The sequence below is a fragment of the Aythya marila genome, assembly GCF_965140915.1.
Source record: "Aythya marila genome assembly, chromosome: 1".
Taxonomy (NCBI): Eukaryota; Metazoa; Chordata; class Aves; order Anseriformes; family Anatidae; genus Aythya; species Aythya marila.
In genome coordinates this window covers 147164357-147181319 of record NC_139042.1, presented here as the reverse complement: position 1 = coordinate 147181319, position 16963 = coordinate 147164357, and the positions used below count along the sequence as shown (strand labels likewise).

Sequence of the window (16963 nt, the reverse complement as noted above, 5' to 3'; positions counted from 1 at the left end):
ATGATTTTGTAACTATTACAAATTGGGGCAGGGTTCATGCTGCAGTCAAAGTAAGTACAGGCTCGGGATTTCTAAAGAACTCCACATGCAAAAATGTACACCAACGGCAAATAACCTTTTCGTTACCAGATAGGAGCGCCAGGAGAAGACACAGTCTGGCTTACCACCACGGATTACATGCAGCAGCTTTATGAGAGAAGTACTTTTGCTAGTAATGACTTTGTGACAAGGCAGAGTTAACATCACTGAAGTACTTGGGATGTATCCCTTCTGTTTAGTATCATCCATTAAGCACACAATTTCTCTCTCCTTCTTATGCAATAAGAGATTTCTGCTTATTCTTCCCAACTATACCAATCGCATTAAGCTGCTTTAAAAGAGTATTTACAGTTCATTTTTGTCCCCATCCTTTTGAAAACATTGTTTTACAGAAATGCAGGTCTGAAGGAACCTAGATCATTTACTGTAGATTTATCAAAATAAGCTGCCTCAATAAAATCAGAAAAATCACATTTAAGTAAACTACAGCAGACCTCAAAACTAAACAGTATGTCAGTGAAAGCCAGGAGAAAAAGGCCTTTAAAAGCTGCAGTGGTGTTTGAAGGCTTTATTTCAGTGTGAAAGTGATTAGATGAGATAAACCAGGATGACACCAGCAAGTGAATCATGACATATGATTTATAGGAAAGCAAGGAAAAGAAGCCTCCATCAATCTGACCTGAAGAGCATCTCTTCAGCACTAGCCATCACCTCAGGAGTCCAGGACTGCCCTCTGCTGCATCTCTCACTCCCACCTGCCCCATTGCCCCCCCAGTATGCCCAGCCTGATACACCACAGCAGAGGGAAACCAGCAGATCTGTAAGACCAGGCAACTAAGAGGTGGCATCTAAAGCAACTGCTAGAAGCAGGATGAAGTAAATGAACACCATCCTGCCCTCCCCACAACTGATGCAGGGAAAAAACAAAGGCATTAAGATTGGATTTAAGTAATTCTAGGAAAATTGGTGTCCCAATTCATTGGACCACTACCAATATGAAGTTTCACTTCTCTTTAGTGGCAGTTTTGTTCCCCTGGTAGGTGGCATGGGCCCTATACAGAGTGAAGGATACACACATTACCTGGTTCAAGAGGGAGGGCATTGGAAGGGGGAGAATAAAGACAGAAGTTAGCTGATTTATTTTCACCCTTACTCCCTATACACTGACTACAAAGGTTTCTAGACCTTTAAGAACATTTTTCCATGCATTATTTTTACCTCCTCATCAAGGCTCCAAAACATGTAAAGTTTACGCCTCCCCCCACTAAGATGTTCCTAGTAAAAACCCTGACAGGTAACTGCATCTTATGTACACAACCTGCCTTATTCCAATCCCTAACCAAGTTTATGCTGTTCTGACTGCAATTAAAAATGGATAAGAAATAAAAAAATATTTCAAAATACTTTTTTTTTTTTTCTTGGTTGTAACACTTTCAAACCACGAAGCTTAAGGCAGAACCAACAAGGAATAACACTTTTCTTACTATGGGGGAAAAAACCCACCACAACACAAAAATCTTCAACCCATTTAAAGCAGCTGCCATAGGTAACTGAGTGTCTGGTGCATGGTTATAGTCTACCTGAGAACAAACTGCTACCCAAAACTGCCACCAATATTTCCCCAACAGGAAAAAAAAAAAAAAAAAAAAGGAAGAAATAGGCTAGGTTCTACTACAGAGGTAGCAAGAGGGTGAAAAAGGGATGCCAGTATACAAATTAATTAAACCTCCAACTATTCTGGAATAAATCAACTATGACAACTGTAGTACAGTAAGTGAAGGCCACCTCTTTTCCTGAATGAAAACACCCACAGTGAAATTGAAATGAGATTTTTCTTTGTTATATATTGTCTACGCACATGTTCTTGCCTCAACTTTCACTGGTGTTATTTTCATTTCTCCTCCTCCATGCCAAGTTTCACAGACTAATTCTGTCTCTGCCTTAATGAATCACTGCAGATGATGCAGTTTAAGAAGTGCTGGAGTACCAGTTCCTTTGGCCACGGCCGATACAAACCCGTCCTGATTACAGCACAGAGTTTGTAGCAGGTTTGTTTTCCTGGTAGGTAGCAAGGTGCTTTTGTGCACCAAACACAAGCCAGCTATTTGGTTCTAACGAGAGGGCACTGGAAGAGGATGCAAATTGAGAAGTCAACTGAATCAAAGGCAGCCTTTGAAGAGAAACTGAGGCTCTACCCACAGTGACAAACAAATTCCAAGAAGCAGTGACACGATACAGCTTGCATTGATCTAGCAGCTGGCAGCCACTAGAAGAGGCGAGCTCCCCATTCGCTCCCAACCAAGCACTCATTCCCTTTCTCAGCCGTAGCCCCAGCACTAGCCTGGCTACAAAGCACCTTGTTTTCACTTGCCTATCTGACAGAAACTACCCTAACCAGTTCAGTTCCCTGTTTACCAGGTCACCCCACAGCACAGACAGCTATCAGAGCCAGCCTGTGAAAGGGAGCAGGACTGTGTAATCCAGAGAGGGCTGCAAGAAGCAGGACGGCCCTGTCTGGCAGTGGAAATCACCAGACTGGTCAGGGCTATGGGGTAACCCTACCCTCATTGTGCACTGACACTTGGAACCAGCAGGGGTTAATGGATTGCCAACAGCTTACACAATCAGGTTGCAGGGAGAGATGTTCTTCTGAAACAGACCTGAAAAACAACCTAGAATTTAACTGTATGATCTGAACAGCACAGAAAAAAAGATGTTATCACATCCAAGAGATGTGTGTGTTGGCACTGGACGCCAAGTGAAGCAAGCTTTTTTAGATAGCATAGCATTTATGGTTTTACTCTGACTGCCTTTAGATATCCTGATCCATCTTTAAAGTATTTAGTTTCATCAGTTCCTTAAAACCACATGGCTGTAGATCCAGGTGTGAGAACGGCTGAGGCAGGTACCAGGCAGAGCCATGATTTCTATGCCACAGTCCACGTTGTTTGCCTACAGAACTGTCTTGGCAGTAACTCCAACAGATCACTTGGAAAGCCACATTTCTAAGCCACAGGATGGCTCTCCATGAAGAACAAGATCAGAGAGAAGAACTTTCAGACTGTTTCCCACCTCGTAGTTTGATAGAAACATGATGACCATTCTGAAATGTGCAGACACCTGCCTGCTTTTAACACCAGCAATGTCACTTGATGCCAGGTTGTTGGAAGACAGGACTTGATGGCTTTGTTTGTGTGCATGCACATGTTTTGTTTGGCTGGGCTTTTTGTTGTTGCTGTTCTGGCTGTGGGGCTTGGGGTTTGTTTGTTTTAAGCTACTCACTAACAATATACTCACATACTCAGCAGTTCTTGAATTCCAAAATTACACACACACAAGCCTTAGAAAAAAAACATTTAATTTCATGTTCTTGTGTAACAAACAAATCTCTTCAGCATTAGGACCAAACAACTCTTTCAGGTGATCTACACCACATATTAAAAGCAGTTCTTGATTCACTTGGCAATCTCGTTGGTATCTTCAGCAGTTCAGTTTCCTTATCAGCAGCTTGAAGCCTTGACTGCTCCTCACCAGCGAAGGGCCTGGTCTGCAGCCTCCTGCAGAGCGCTGCCTGGTAATTCTGCTTGCCTAATAGCGACGAGCTGTTTAGAAAGATCAGGTTGCCTAATAGAGACAAGCTGTTTAGAAAGATGATGCACGCACGACAAAGTACTATCAGTGCTCTGTTACTTCATGCCAGGCAGTCTGCACATCTTTCAACATCCTGAGTAACGCCGTCAGTAGACACCATCGGACCTGTCCCAAGCCCAGTCACAATACAAGCTGGGAAGGTGAACAGGAAGAAAACCCACAATGGCTTCTTCGCCTGACGGGACTGATCAGGAAGCTAACAACTGTTTTTATAACCTGTGCACCTGCGTTAGGAAATGTCAGGCATGATTTGAGAACACGGCTTTCAGCTAACAACAGGTCAGTACCCTTTCCTATCCCCCCGCTCTAGCACCAGTAACCAGCGTTCGCACAACCTCTAAGACTGCACTGCTGCAAATCCCTTATCCTGGGTTACTTACTGTGGGGCTATTTATACAGACTGCAGCGACAGCAAGTTTGTTCAGGCTGCTTTACGCACCTTTTAATTGGTGCCTTGAACTGAACACACTGGATCACCTCACTGCTTTAAAAGTTTCTGAATCAGATGGGTTTTAAAGGCTTCCTAACACTCACCAGAACACTCAGAGGCTCTGCAGCTGTACCTAACATTAATTTATTTCCTTCAGAATTGTAATCATTAAATATTTTTCCTCCCTTAAGAAAAAAAGGGAAACTCAAAGACATTCTTACACTCTTCTGCCTCCCAGTTATGTAATTCCCCCTCCAGTCAACAATCTTCTTCTGCCATTGCTAAGAACTTACTTTTTCCCTTGATCAAGCTTTTTAGTAAGCAGAATAATTTCTGCATTTTCTAACCACAACACAGAATAACGCACAATGGCTTCCAAAGCTTTGAAATACCTTACTTTTATACGGCAAATAAACTTGCAGTCAATAGCAAGCAGAGACAGACGCTTCATTTTTGAAGAAATCTGAGAGCAAACTGGCTCATCATTGCTGCTCACCATCCTCATTTCAAACGCAGATGGAGTAGCTGATTACATTAACTTCTATTTAAGCTATGCTACAAGCAAACTGTTTCAGATACACAGATAATGAGTTTAAATATCAGATGTTATGTTGGCTGGCTGGCAGAGCAGTAAGTAGAATAAGCTCCTTCAATCAACTGGATAATGCCCATAATTTAGAGATCTTTATTGGATTTTCAGCTGCTTATAGAGGTCCAGAGGAACATACCAGCAGAACTGCATCCCTGTAGTCCATGACATATCAATAACTTGCTTCTACACATTACTCTATCTACAGTGATCTAACTGTTCAATCCTCCTCAGATGGAATTAATGAAGCACAGTTATTTTCAGACCACATGGAAACTTCAAATAGCGCAGAACAAAGCTAAGTAGAGTTTGGGGGTTGAGTTACATCAGCTCTAAGGTTCAATTTTATCTGTATCAATTATTTTTATTCTGGTTACAATTTAACACGCTGATTTTAATCTCAAACTCTAACCAGTTCAGATCCAGGTTACTGAAAGAAGCTCTGCTCTTTCATGAGCTATCTAAAGTCATCTATATTAGTTGCAAAGGTACAATTCCACATCTTTTATTCTGGATTGCATACACAAACACTTTTAGAAGTAATCTTTATATCTCAGTCTATGCAACTCAGCTCCACAGCTTTTGGAAAGGAAAAAAGATATTATCTGTATATTAATCTGGCATATATATATGTAGCTCTTATGTCTTCTTTTTCTTCATAGTGGGCACAACACAGTTAACATGTGAACAAGGGTACACACAGGAAAATATAAAGCAAGAATCAGAGGATCTACTGAAAGAGGCCCCCTGAAAGCTAATACATTTACTATTCCTATAAAAATTACCTGGATCATCAAGGTTCACTTATTGTGGGGGGGAAAAAATAAAGTTAGTTCTTCAAGACAAAAATTCTAGCTCAAATTTTGCTTAGTTGTTTCTACAAGTGAAGACAGGAAGCCTGCCAAAGAGCAACACGTCCATATTGACACCCAAAACGTGTCAATATGACAAGCAGTGATTATATGAAAATGTTTTGATGTAAGTCTTTGCAACTCAAGAGTGAAAGTACGCATCACGGGTCTCACGCTTTGTCTGCGAGGGAAATCTGCACCAGTACACGCCGTAGGCTGACGGGCTGGAACACAAGCTCCTCTTGCAGAGCTGTGGCTGTGGTGAACAGCAAGAGGACCTTGACCCAGCAATGCAGCCTCAAGGCAAAAAAGGCTAAGTGTTCCAGGCTGTTTGAGGCAAAGCAGTGGAGGGAGGTGATCCTTCCCTCTGCTCTGCGCTGGTGAGGCTACGCCAGGGCACTGGGACCAGTGCTGGGCTCCCAGTACAAGAGGGACAAAGACTCACTGGAACAAGTCCAGCTACTGAGCCTGTTCGGGCAGGGGGGAGGGATAGATGATCTCAAAGTTACCCCTCCCAACCCCAACAGTTTGGTGATTCTGTGGAAATTTTGCTAAATCCAAATTTTCTGTATTTATTTGAGTCTACCACTATGCTTATAAAGCTGGTTTATGCCGAAAATAAGACCAGCAGATGCCTGTTGCTCCACAAAAATTGTTAGCAGTGGATTAGTTAAGACAGTAGGCGTGACAGGATCCAGCCTTGGAATACAGGGGTAAGGGGCAGATATTTTCAAATCCAGAACAGAGATGAATGAGGGAAATATGGCAAGAAGAGAGAAAAAGGATATGCCTGAGTACAGGCATTACTGCAATATCCAAATACGGATGTAGGCCCTACAGATGTAGGCCCCTGAGGACTACCTAAATTCAGACAGACAGCTAACCACAGAGGTACCTAAACTCACCTCACACTTCTCCATTCGACCTGGAAATTCCAGAGAATTTGAGGTGTGTGACCACACTTCCACAGGACTGGGCACTAAAATAAATAGTTATATCCTGGGGTTGAGGAAGGGAGGAGTTATTTTGCTTTTCAAGTGAGGTGGCAGCAAAGCTCATTCAGGTTGTTAGAGCTCAAACCCACACACCTCAGGGGAATGCTCATCTCCAGGCTACTTTTTATTAAAGAGACATCTTATCTCCCCCACTTACAGCCTCTTACTCTGCAGGAAAGAATCTGAGAATTATGGGCCCAGAAAAGAATGCAGCATAACCCAAACAACCTGGCTAGGGCACTCAGACATAGCCGAGATTATCTTCAGCCCTGGTCCCTGCCCCTGTCATCATACAGGGAGCACTCATTGCAGTGCAACCTTTTGTGGGTCCTAAAACATCGTAATGTTTTTTCTTAGTCTTCTGATTTAACATTGCTTCCTCCATGAACAGGAGGGTCCACCCCTACCTAGGCATGCACCTGTCAGGGGGGCAGAAGCATCCATTTCTCTAAAGATTTCAGGAATTGGTGAGAATGACTTGGAATCTGCCTAAAACCTGACCCATACCTGGCAGACCTTTTGGAGTAGCGCTAACACCTAACAGTTGGTGCTTTTCTGGTTTGAAGGTGGCAGTAATGGTTTCCTTTTCTTTCCTACCTTCACTAAGATAACCCAGAAGATCCAAAAACGCTTTTCTTGACTCATTAACAACAACCAGTAAATGCTTCACGTGAGGAAAGAACTCAATCCTTCACCACCATTTCCTAGCTAAGGGACTGGAGGTCAACCATCTCCAAAGAGCATTAATCTAGTCCACTCATACACTGACTGAAAAATATTAAGCCATTTTCTCACAATTCAATTACATAAGGGAAGTTTATTTATCAGTTTCTATTACACACCACTATCAAACTAAAAAATACTAAGAAAAAACAATCAAGCTACTTGAAGAGTGACAACTCTCCAACTTGGCACAATAATGAGTAGCATATCAATACAAATACATCCACAGTCAACTTTCCCTAAAAAGAAAGTTCTTACTTTTACCAGCAATTCAAACCTCAAGAGTTGCATAAACAACCTCAAACTCCATTTCTATCTTCAAAAAACACAAGGTTTAAGATTAGACACGGTGAAGCCAATTCAGAAGCTTCTGGAGAAAGATACAGAAAGTTGTATTGCAAATTAACGCTGAATATCACTTATTTTCTGTACACCTTACGGCAGCTTTCATCAAATCAAAAACTCAATTATGAGTCTGCATCAGCTAGCCTACTGGCTGCAACAGAACATCTCCCACAAATAACTTCATAGAGATGGTCACCACACAAAAATGATTATCTGACCATACTCAAAAGCTAATTTTTTCTGTAAGTTTTATGACTTTTTCATGATTTTGCCTCCTTTCTTTGCCCCCCTCCAACATAATATCACTGTGCAAGACTATCAAAGACAAGATGGAATTAGATGCAGTGCTACCCTATGAAAAAATACAGATTTGGCTGTGAAATTCGCTGAGTCCTGCCAATCAAGTCAGAGACATGCATTGACAAGTGCTAGAAAAAGAAAACTGTCACAAGGGTACTGCTGTGCCATAAACAAACAGAACTGTAGAGTTAACCCATATCAGTTCCTTAATATAAGGAAATACATTCTGGAAAACTACCAGTTACATATGAGGCATGCATTTACCTGTGTAAGCAGCAGATAACTACCCCACATTAACACGTGGGGCAGTAGCACCAGCAGTGGTAACTTCTTTTCGCCAATATACAAGATTTCAATTTCTCTTACAGTAAGGAGCCTGTTCAGCATCCAGTAACAGAACCAGCCAGCTGGAAGTAAAGAGTTTTTACACTTGTACAAAGTGGAGGGTTTGAGCTTTCTTCTTTAGCCATTAAAGTTATTTCCACATGCAAGTAAGGGCCAGGAAAGCGAACACAGTATGTTTTCATTTTGCAATGCTAGCTGAGATGCCAATTCCAAATAACAAAATTAGAGTTTAACCTTTACTAGTAGGATGTAAAAGCAAAAGGTAATGTTTGCAGAAGTACTTGAGAGTTATTTCTTTGCTTCAGAAAATTCTGCTCTAGACAGATGATAGTCCTAACTCTATTTCATACCTAAATCCTTTGTGGAAGTCCAGTCCATGATGCTTCAAGCACAAGCCGTGTGACCACACAAAGTAGGAGCTGCAGCTCAGGCATTTGGTTTCACTCCGTTAAATAAGGCACTCACTTTTCAGTAAGGATGCCAGCCCCATCACTCAATACCAACAACTAACCAAGCCACTCTTCTTCCTTAGCAAGAATAAGAAGAGCAGTCTAAGCTACTTCTCCCAAGTTCCTTACAAGACATTAGAGCAGCACATTGCACCAAAGCGTTAAGAGATTCACAACGATGTCCCCAGAAGAACCAGCAGCTGACACAGGAGAGCTCAGCAGAGGCAGCAAGCTGCTGCTCACTTTCACTGCACATCAATGTATCCTCAGTGCAGACAAACACTGCGCTTGGAGCTCAGCTTGAGATTTAACAGACTGCATGCATACAACATTTTTAGTAACGTGCTTTTGGTCCTTTCTTAAACAAGCAACAGAGCACAGAGAAACGCCTGGACGGCTCATTTGGGCTTGAGACTGTGGCCTGCCAATACGACACACCATCATGAAATAAAAAGGGAAAGAAAGCTCTGTCCTCAGAGGCAGACTGGCAACACTTGCCTGGGCACACTGTCACATCACTGTGACCATCCTTCTGGTACTGTTCCTAAACCACCCGGTACCGCTCACAGATCTGCCCGTGGTACTCCTGAAGGGCACGTGTTAGGTTCTGCAGTGCCCACTGCACCTCTGCTTGCTCCACACTGAGTTTTGTAAGTCAACTGGATGATGTTATCATCTAGCAAAATGACTGGAATATTTTTGTTACTGAAACAAAACTAAAGATCTTTATCACTGGCGAGCCACCAAGTTTTACAAGCAGCTTTGGATAATAAGACACAGCAATTTCTCTGGCTGCTTTTCATTTACACAATTTGGCCTTTGTTTATACGTCCTCATACACCAGCATCCCAAAAGGAAAATGTCAGTCTATTCAGAAAATACCTGCTGATAACTGGTAAGAATGACAGATCAGATCAATCCTACATCCTGAATACCAAAGACTTCATTTCTCAGAATGTCACCTTTCCTTGCACTCGTCTTCATGATGAGTGCTTTAAGAGCTTTTAAGTGAATACAGCATTAATGTAAATGGAAGAAATATGATTAAATTTATGAAATTAATTTGCCAAGCTACCTGCAATCTCAGCTGATGGTTTCAAATGAAAATAAATATACTTTATACCACAATGTATTAAAAATTTAGAGCAGTCATCCTCACTCCAGTTAGCTTTTAAGATGGAATGATGTGGAGGAGGATTTTTTTTTGTTGTTTTTTTTAAAGCTTTCTTGCTTTTGTAGCAAACATCAGCATTTATGGCTGCCTGAGCAGCAACGAACTCAATATTTTCAAAAAGAAAAGACCAATTTTAAAGTCTACTTTAGTTAATGCTGAAGTAATGGAGAAAACAGTATTAAATATTAATTCCATTCAAAAGCAGAACTGACCCGAGGAGATGTAACTAGCCACATAAATCCACATTACCACCATACAGCAGGCATCTGAAGACTATTCATAGTCCACAGACTGTTAGTTCCATGTATTTGTGAGCTAATGTTACAATGCATTAGAAAGGACTGACAGATGAGCAATAGCCTGGCCATTCTAAAAGCTGTGTGTTTCACTAAGATCTCTCCCCTATAAGCAATAGCAATGTTTTTAAATGAATTCTCATACTTGGGCAATGAAAATACAGGAGTATTTTTCTATGTTTGAAGCACATACATTGTACCTGTGAAAGTCTTTGCTGATTACTCAGAGTTGTTTTGAGACGACGGTATTTGATTTCAAAATTATGTAGGGCAAGTATAAATATTTATATTAAGAGCATGAGTTCATCTTCATCTTGTGCAAACTGTCATGTAAACAGAGCAGAGACACTGCATCACATGATCTTTCAGAAGATATAGAAAGTGCACACAACACTGAACTGAGCATATGAAATCTGCTAACGAATATGGTAACTGTCCACGAAAAGCTAGAAACCACAAATGAAGAGTGAAAACAAGATTAACTGCCAGTGGGCAAACTCGTGTTAACAGAATGAAACTCCACTGCAAGGCTTAACCCATTTTATTGCCATTTATTGACATTATTGTTGTCTTAGGAGAGCTCAGCATTACAAACAGCCAACAGATCATTTTGTTGTTGGGTTTTTTTTGTTTGTTTTGTTTTTTGTTTGTTTTAAAGGAGTGTATTTCATATCTGCTAGGTGCTATAGTGCAGAGCAGATACAGACATCAGTGCACCAAGCAGTAGCCTCCTACCCAGACTTCTTACCCCTGTAGTTTGTGGATATAAAAGTCACAAAACAGAGACATTTGAAAACATTTTAATTCTTCCGTCAGGTGAAGCAAATATTAGATAAAGCAGAAGGAAAGAAAGATACAGAAGTGCTACGTAAGCACCTGGAAATAACATATTTGTAACCGTAAGTTAACTAGTTATGAATTTGCTATTAGTGAAACTACAGAAAAAATTTGCAGCATCTTCATTGACGTAATGAAGAACAGGTGAAGAGAAAAAAAAAAAAACAGTATCAGTAAAACTGATAAAGATCAACCACAGCATTACAAGAAACAAAAGGCGCTCTTTAAATCACTAATGCTGAATCTTCATATTTTTTAAAAGTATCATTTAACAGGTACTAGAGCTATCAGCATCCTAACCAGTATTTAGAAGCTCACAAAAATCTTGTCACGTTCTAATTACATAAGCCCAATGATGTACTTGCTCCCTGTTTGTCTTAGAAATGTTGACTGGACAATGCCTTTTTTTTTTTTCTTGTTCTTCTCATGTTTATTATGCCAGAATGCATATTCTAAATCAGCTACTATGCTTTATTCCAGAACATCAAAAAAATATAATGAAAAAGGCAGATTACAGATCAAAAGGGAAGAAGTGTTAACTTTCAGAAGCATATACACTTCAAACAAAGCCAGTTTTGCAAGAAAACTGTAAAAAGGAAAACCTCATACATATAATGCTAGATGTTATTACATAGTTTCAAAAATTGAAGAAATTTGAATACGTACTACAGTGTAGTGCTTATTATGGTGGAATACATCTACTTTAATATATATTAATAAGTCTTCCCACTTCACAGATGGGAACAGAGAGGGGGGGGAAATGGCGTACTCAAATTAAGACTATAAAAGGATTTGAAACAGACATTCAATTACACAAGTGCTAGTCTGGCATCTTTATTGCTGCTAGTTTCTTCTTGGTTTAACCAAAACTAGTCTGGCATCTTTATTACTACTAGTTTCCTCTCCATTTAGCCCAAACTGTTTCAGCTGTGGCACTGCTAGCACAGCCAAAGTCACCTGAAATCACTTAATTCTTAAGGACACACAGCTCGTTGGGCCGGAGCTCAGGCCTCCACCTTCCCTTGAAGGAAACAAGGCCAAACCAAAGAAAAGCAGGATCAACAAACGTGTTGTTGTCCCCTGAGGTCTGAAACATTTCCCTAACGTGCTCCCAGTTTCCACAGGAAGAATTTAAGACTTCCATATCATAAAAGGCAGAAAGCCAGCTCAATAGCCTCTGGTGCCAGATCAAAGCCCCAGTGACCAGACAGCGATTTGTTGATTCACTTCAGGCCCCTGAACGTACTGCAGCATGTTTCATAATTAGTTAGTTCTCTGCGAACAGAAGGTCTGCACCAAAAGGCGTCTCTAACAGCCTCTCCTCACACCCTGCGTGTTTCTTTGCAGGGCATCGCCACACCTCGCTCGTCCCATGTCCCCTCCAGTTGCGGCCCAAGCGTTTCGCCCTCCCTGCAGGCTGGTGATGAGCGGGGTTTGGGCCGGGCACAGCAGGTTCAAGGCAGACCTGCACCTGCAGACATCGCTCCACAAAGCTGCGTGACCCTAAAGAGGGCCAAAAGGAAGAAAGCCAGGCGCTCCCCTGTCTTTTCCCCCTGCTACCATCTCCTCCAGCACCGCAGCCCCAAGCGGTGCTTCGCAACGCCCCGAGCCCTGCCCTCACCCCGGGGGAGCCTGCTCAGCTCAGTAACCCAGCAAAACCTGGCAGAGGAATGCTTTCTGTGGGTTTCCTCGGCGGAGCTGGCTTACCAAACAATCACACGAGCACTGAACCAGCAAGAGAAACGACACGAGCATGTGGCCAGGAGCGGGCCAGCCTCTCCGAGCAGCAAAGGGTCGGTGAAGCCCATCGTGCACAACCTGGTGTGTAAAGCGCCAAAACAAAGAACCAATTCAGGCTAAGTAGTCACTATAGCATGTACGTTTCCTTCTTTCTCCACAGAGAAAGAAAGCCTGCCTTCAGCATGCAGAGCAGTGCATTAGGATAGGTACAGGGTGCCCTCTTCCCAGCTGCAAGAGGGAACCTTCGTTTTGAGGCTGAGGTCAGATTAAGGCACGATTGGGAAATACTGTATTTCTTCAGAGGCTAAAAGACAGCATGCTGAAGTCTATCAGGAAGTCTAGCATCAGAAAAAACTATGTCCTACATGAACTTTAATGTTATGTTTTGGGCTTTGCAGGTTTATTTTTCCATTAAAAAAAAAAAAAAAAAAGTAACAAGCCTCAAGGTATCTGCAATTGAAATAACCATCCTCGAAAGCGTATGAATCACTCTACTTTTCAAGTGATGTTACTTAATGTTTTTTAATAATGACAAAGCTGTTAAAAAAAAAAAAAAAAAAGCTCAATGGCAAAGTCCTATGTACCATCAATGAACTGCTCTAGGACAGGGGGAAAAGAGAAGTTCATTCTTTCAAGAAGGCTTCAGAGAGCACAGAATTAATCCTGAGAGCAAGGGCCATTGATTTAAAAATGATTACATATAAATGTAATCAATGGGGGTTTGTGTTGTAACAGAGCTATGTCCATATGTACGCTGCACACAGAGGAGGGCAGCATTCCCTCCGCTGCCCTCTAACCTGCCCCAACACACGCTGCTTTCTGTAAACACGAGGAGTCAAAACAGACACAGCCATTGTGACCACCAAGTTTCATTTACACAAAACACCAAAGATGCAACTGCACGTAACGCCGAGCAAAGGTGGGTGGGTTTCCTTTTGACCTCTCTCTGCGAGGGAGCACAACAACTTTGTTGATGCAATTCTGAAATATTAGAAAAAGCTACCAGTTGTTGAAGAAAAGGGATGCTTCCCTTCTGTTTCCCCATTGCTCTGGCTTTGAAGAATAAAACACTTCCTTAGTTAAAACAAAAACAACTGTTTTTGATGTAAAAAGTGACATGCTAAAGGTTACAAGCATTTTAAAAGGCAAAGGCTGCTTGGGGAGTGATCACTGCAGCTGGCACTGCAAGGTGGGACGGAGCCTTACCCTACCTGCCACTGGGGCACGCTGGAAGCTCGGCACAGGACGGCTCGCAAACAAAACACCACTGGAGCAGCGCCCCAGCAAGCCTCCCAGGGGCACGTGCGTGTCTCGATTCTCAGTTTGACAGCCTGGCTTCCCTCCGCTCCGTTACAGCCAGCACAGCACCGGTGCAGTGTGACAAAGTAAACAGCCTCGCAAAGCCAGCTCCGCGATAATCTGCTTCGGAAGCATTACGGACACCACTGCGTGGTGCAGACAAAAACTGAATTGTATGCTTAAAGAAACTTCAGCTTGTTCAGGCTGGTCTTAAAGCTAGCCTACAAGAAGAAGTGACATCTACGCAACGCAGTTATAGCTAGTCAAACACGTGTCACAGACAGGAAAAAAAAACAAAGGACAAAGACTTCAGTGCTGACAACAGGATTTCTGCAAACTCCAGACATGTTCTAATAATTAACTGTAAGTCACACACAGACAGACACACACACACAGCACATATATATTTTTAACCTTACGCTCACAATATATCACAATAAAAGACGCGAGTGAGAAAAGAAGGCAGGATGTGGTTAACCCAATAACTGTGGTACAGCATCAAAAAAAAAAAAAAAAAAAAATGAAGGGAGACAGGGGCAGAAGGAGAAGGGTCATGCATTGTATTATTTGAAGACAAAGCCCAGAGCTCAAATAGGTGTGAAGAGCTACTGAAAAGACTCGAGAAAAAGTTGAGCACAAGATGACATAAAGGAGTTTTTCTGCTGCGTTTTATCTGGGGTATATTCTAGACAAGGTAGAAAGGGGGAGGCAGCTTCATGGGACATGTTCATTAGAATAAGAAAAACAGGTAAATATGGAAATTGTCTGAAATCTAGCGGGATACGCCTCTCTAAAAGATGTGACAGTCTGTCACATCAAGTCTCTAGAGTCTTTTCTCCCTGGCAAACCATCCAAGGAAGTGCTGAAGAGCAGACACACGTAATGCTCTTTTGTTCAGCAAAAGGTAATTACACAAGATTGTGGCCAGGTGCTAGGCCCACTTACAGAGTCACCATAACCCAGAGCATAGGTTCACAGCCTCCAAAGGCACATGGAGACGTTTGCTTTTACAGAACAACTTGCCAGAAGAAATAAAACACCTATTTGTTTACGCTGATTAATTTATTGACAACAGTAGTCCGAAAGGGTCATTGGAAGGCGGACAGCACAAGGAGAACACCCAGAAGAAGGATCCCGTGCCATGCGAAGGGCCTGGCACAGCTGTTGGAACAGACCTGGTGCTGCCTGCTGTGTGTTATCGCCACGGCGCTCTGGCTGCACGGTTTTGTAATCCGGTAACACGCGCTGCACATCATGCCAGCGCACCTTAGCCAAGCACGGCTTTCCGCGTTTCTTAACAAAGTCACATCAATCCCCAGGCTGGGTAAACAAAGAAAAGAAAGAAACCGAGCGAGCGAGAAACCCCTTCCCCCAAAACTTCAGCCGTTTCGGACCGGGTTATTTTCCTCCACGAGCTACGTAAGAGACCTCGGATCGTGTCAGACGGAGGGAGGGGAGCTCCCAGGGCAGAGCACAGCTGGGAGCAGATACCCGTCTCCCACGATCCCGGCCCTTTGTCACGGGTCTGTGTGGCTCAACCCGGAGCCAGGCAGCCGGGGGGCTGCTGCCAGCTGCCCCTGGCACACACACGGGGGGCTGCCAGCGAGCAAGCACCTCTCTGACAGAGAGCTCAGCGCCGGAGATGCTGTGGGTCTCCGGGCAGATGATCGAGACTTTAAAGGGCTGCGGAGCCAGCAGGCTGACATGAGGCTGGGCAAAACAAGCCTTTCCTCCTCGTAACCACTTCGGAGAGCAGCTCGCCCGTACCGCAGCAGTGTTAGCGCACAGGACTGGTGTTTCCATGAAGCTCGCGTGCAAAGCGAGTGATCCCCAGCGCAGCCTCGCAGGCTGACACACGTGCGGAGAGAAAGCTTTGCTAGGACACCCCGCGACCCCACAAGGCCTTCGGGACGCTGCCCCATCCCTTTTCCCACCAGCAGCGACCCCAACTTCTGACAAACTCACGCCAAGCCCCGTGAGGCACAGCGGGCGCTGCAAACAACAGCCCGGGCCAGCCACAGCAGCAGCACCACCACCACCAGCACCAGCACCAGCAGCCGCCTCATTAAAAATGTTAATGAGGAGCTGCTTGGGGGCGGCACGGCGACCTTGTTGTGTTTTGTGGCTGTGCTTTCCAGTCGGTGCGGCTCTGTTTCATCGCTCCCCGCACACAAAGGCCCCCCCCCCCCCACCATCACACACCACCCCCCCCCCCCCCCAGAGCCGCCCGGTGCCGGCAGGGGGCGGTGCGGGGGGGGGGCAGCGCCACGGGCCCGGGCAGCGCCGCGCCGCGCCCCGCGGGACGGGGGCGGACACGCGGGGCCGGGCGCCCCCCGCTCGCTGCCTTTGTTCCCCGGCGCCCCTTCATCTTCATCACCACCATCATCATCATCACCTTCCTCCCCCCCCCTCTCCTCCTCCTCCTCCTCCCGCACGTCAAACCCAGCCGAGCCCCGGCCATTGTCCGCCGGCCGGCCGGCAGCGGGGGCACACGGGGACGGCGAGGCAGGGCTGTCCGTCTGTCTGTCTGTCCGTCCGTCCCCTCTGTCCCCGCGTCTGTCCCCGTGTCCGTCCGTCCGTCCCTACCTGCCGTGGAACCAGTCCTTGCAGATGTCGCACTCGATCATGAAGCGGCTCACGTCGTAGGGCTCCCGGCACACGCAGTACACGGGGGTGGCGGTGCTGGTGGCGGTGGCAGCGGCCCCCACCGCCGCTCCGGCCATCTTTAAAGAACTCCCGGACTGGGGCTCCGCCGCCCCGCCCCGCCCCTCCCCTCCCCGCCCTCCTCCTCCTCCTCCTCCTCCTCCTCCTCGCCCCCTCCCCTCGGAGGCGGGCGCCGCACTGCGCCTGCGCGCCTCTCTCCCTCCCCCCCCCCCCCACCAGAAGAGCGGACGGAACCG

General features: G+C 44.5%; 1 protein-coding gene across 2 annotated transcripts in view; it reads right to left on the bottom strand.

The window, feature by feature from the left end:
• Window positions 1-16796, bottom strand: part of KDM7A (lysine demethylase 7A) — a 61219-nt gene extending 44423 nt beyond the window's left edge. For both annotated transcript variants that reach the window (XM_082774322.1, XM_082774323.1), the window contains exon 1: window positions 16650-16796. In XM_082774322.1, the coding sequence (XP_082630448.1) occupies window positions 16650-16786 (137 nt within the window). In that variant the 5' untranslated portion in view covers window positions 16787-16796. The remainder of the gene's footprint in view (window positions 1-16649) is intronic.
• Between the last annotated feature and the right edge of the window lie 167 nt (window positions 16797-16963).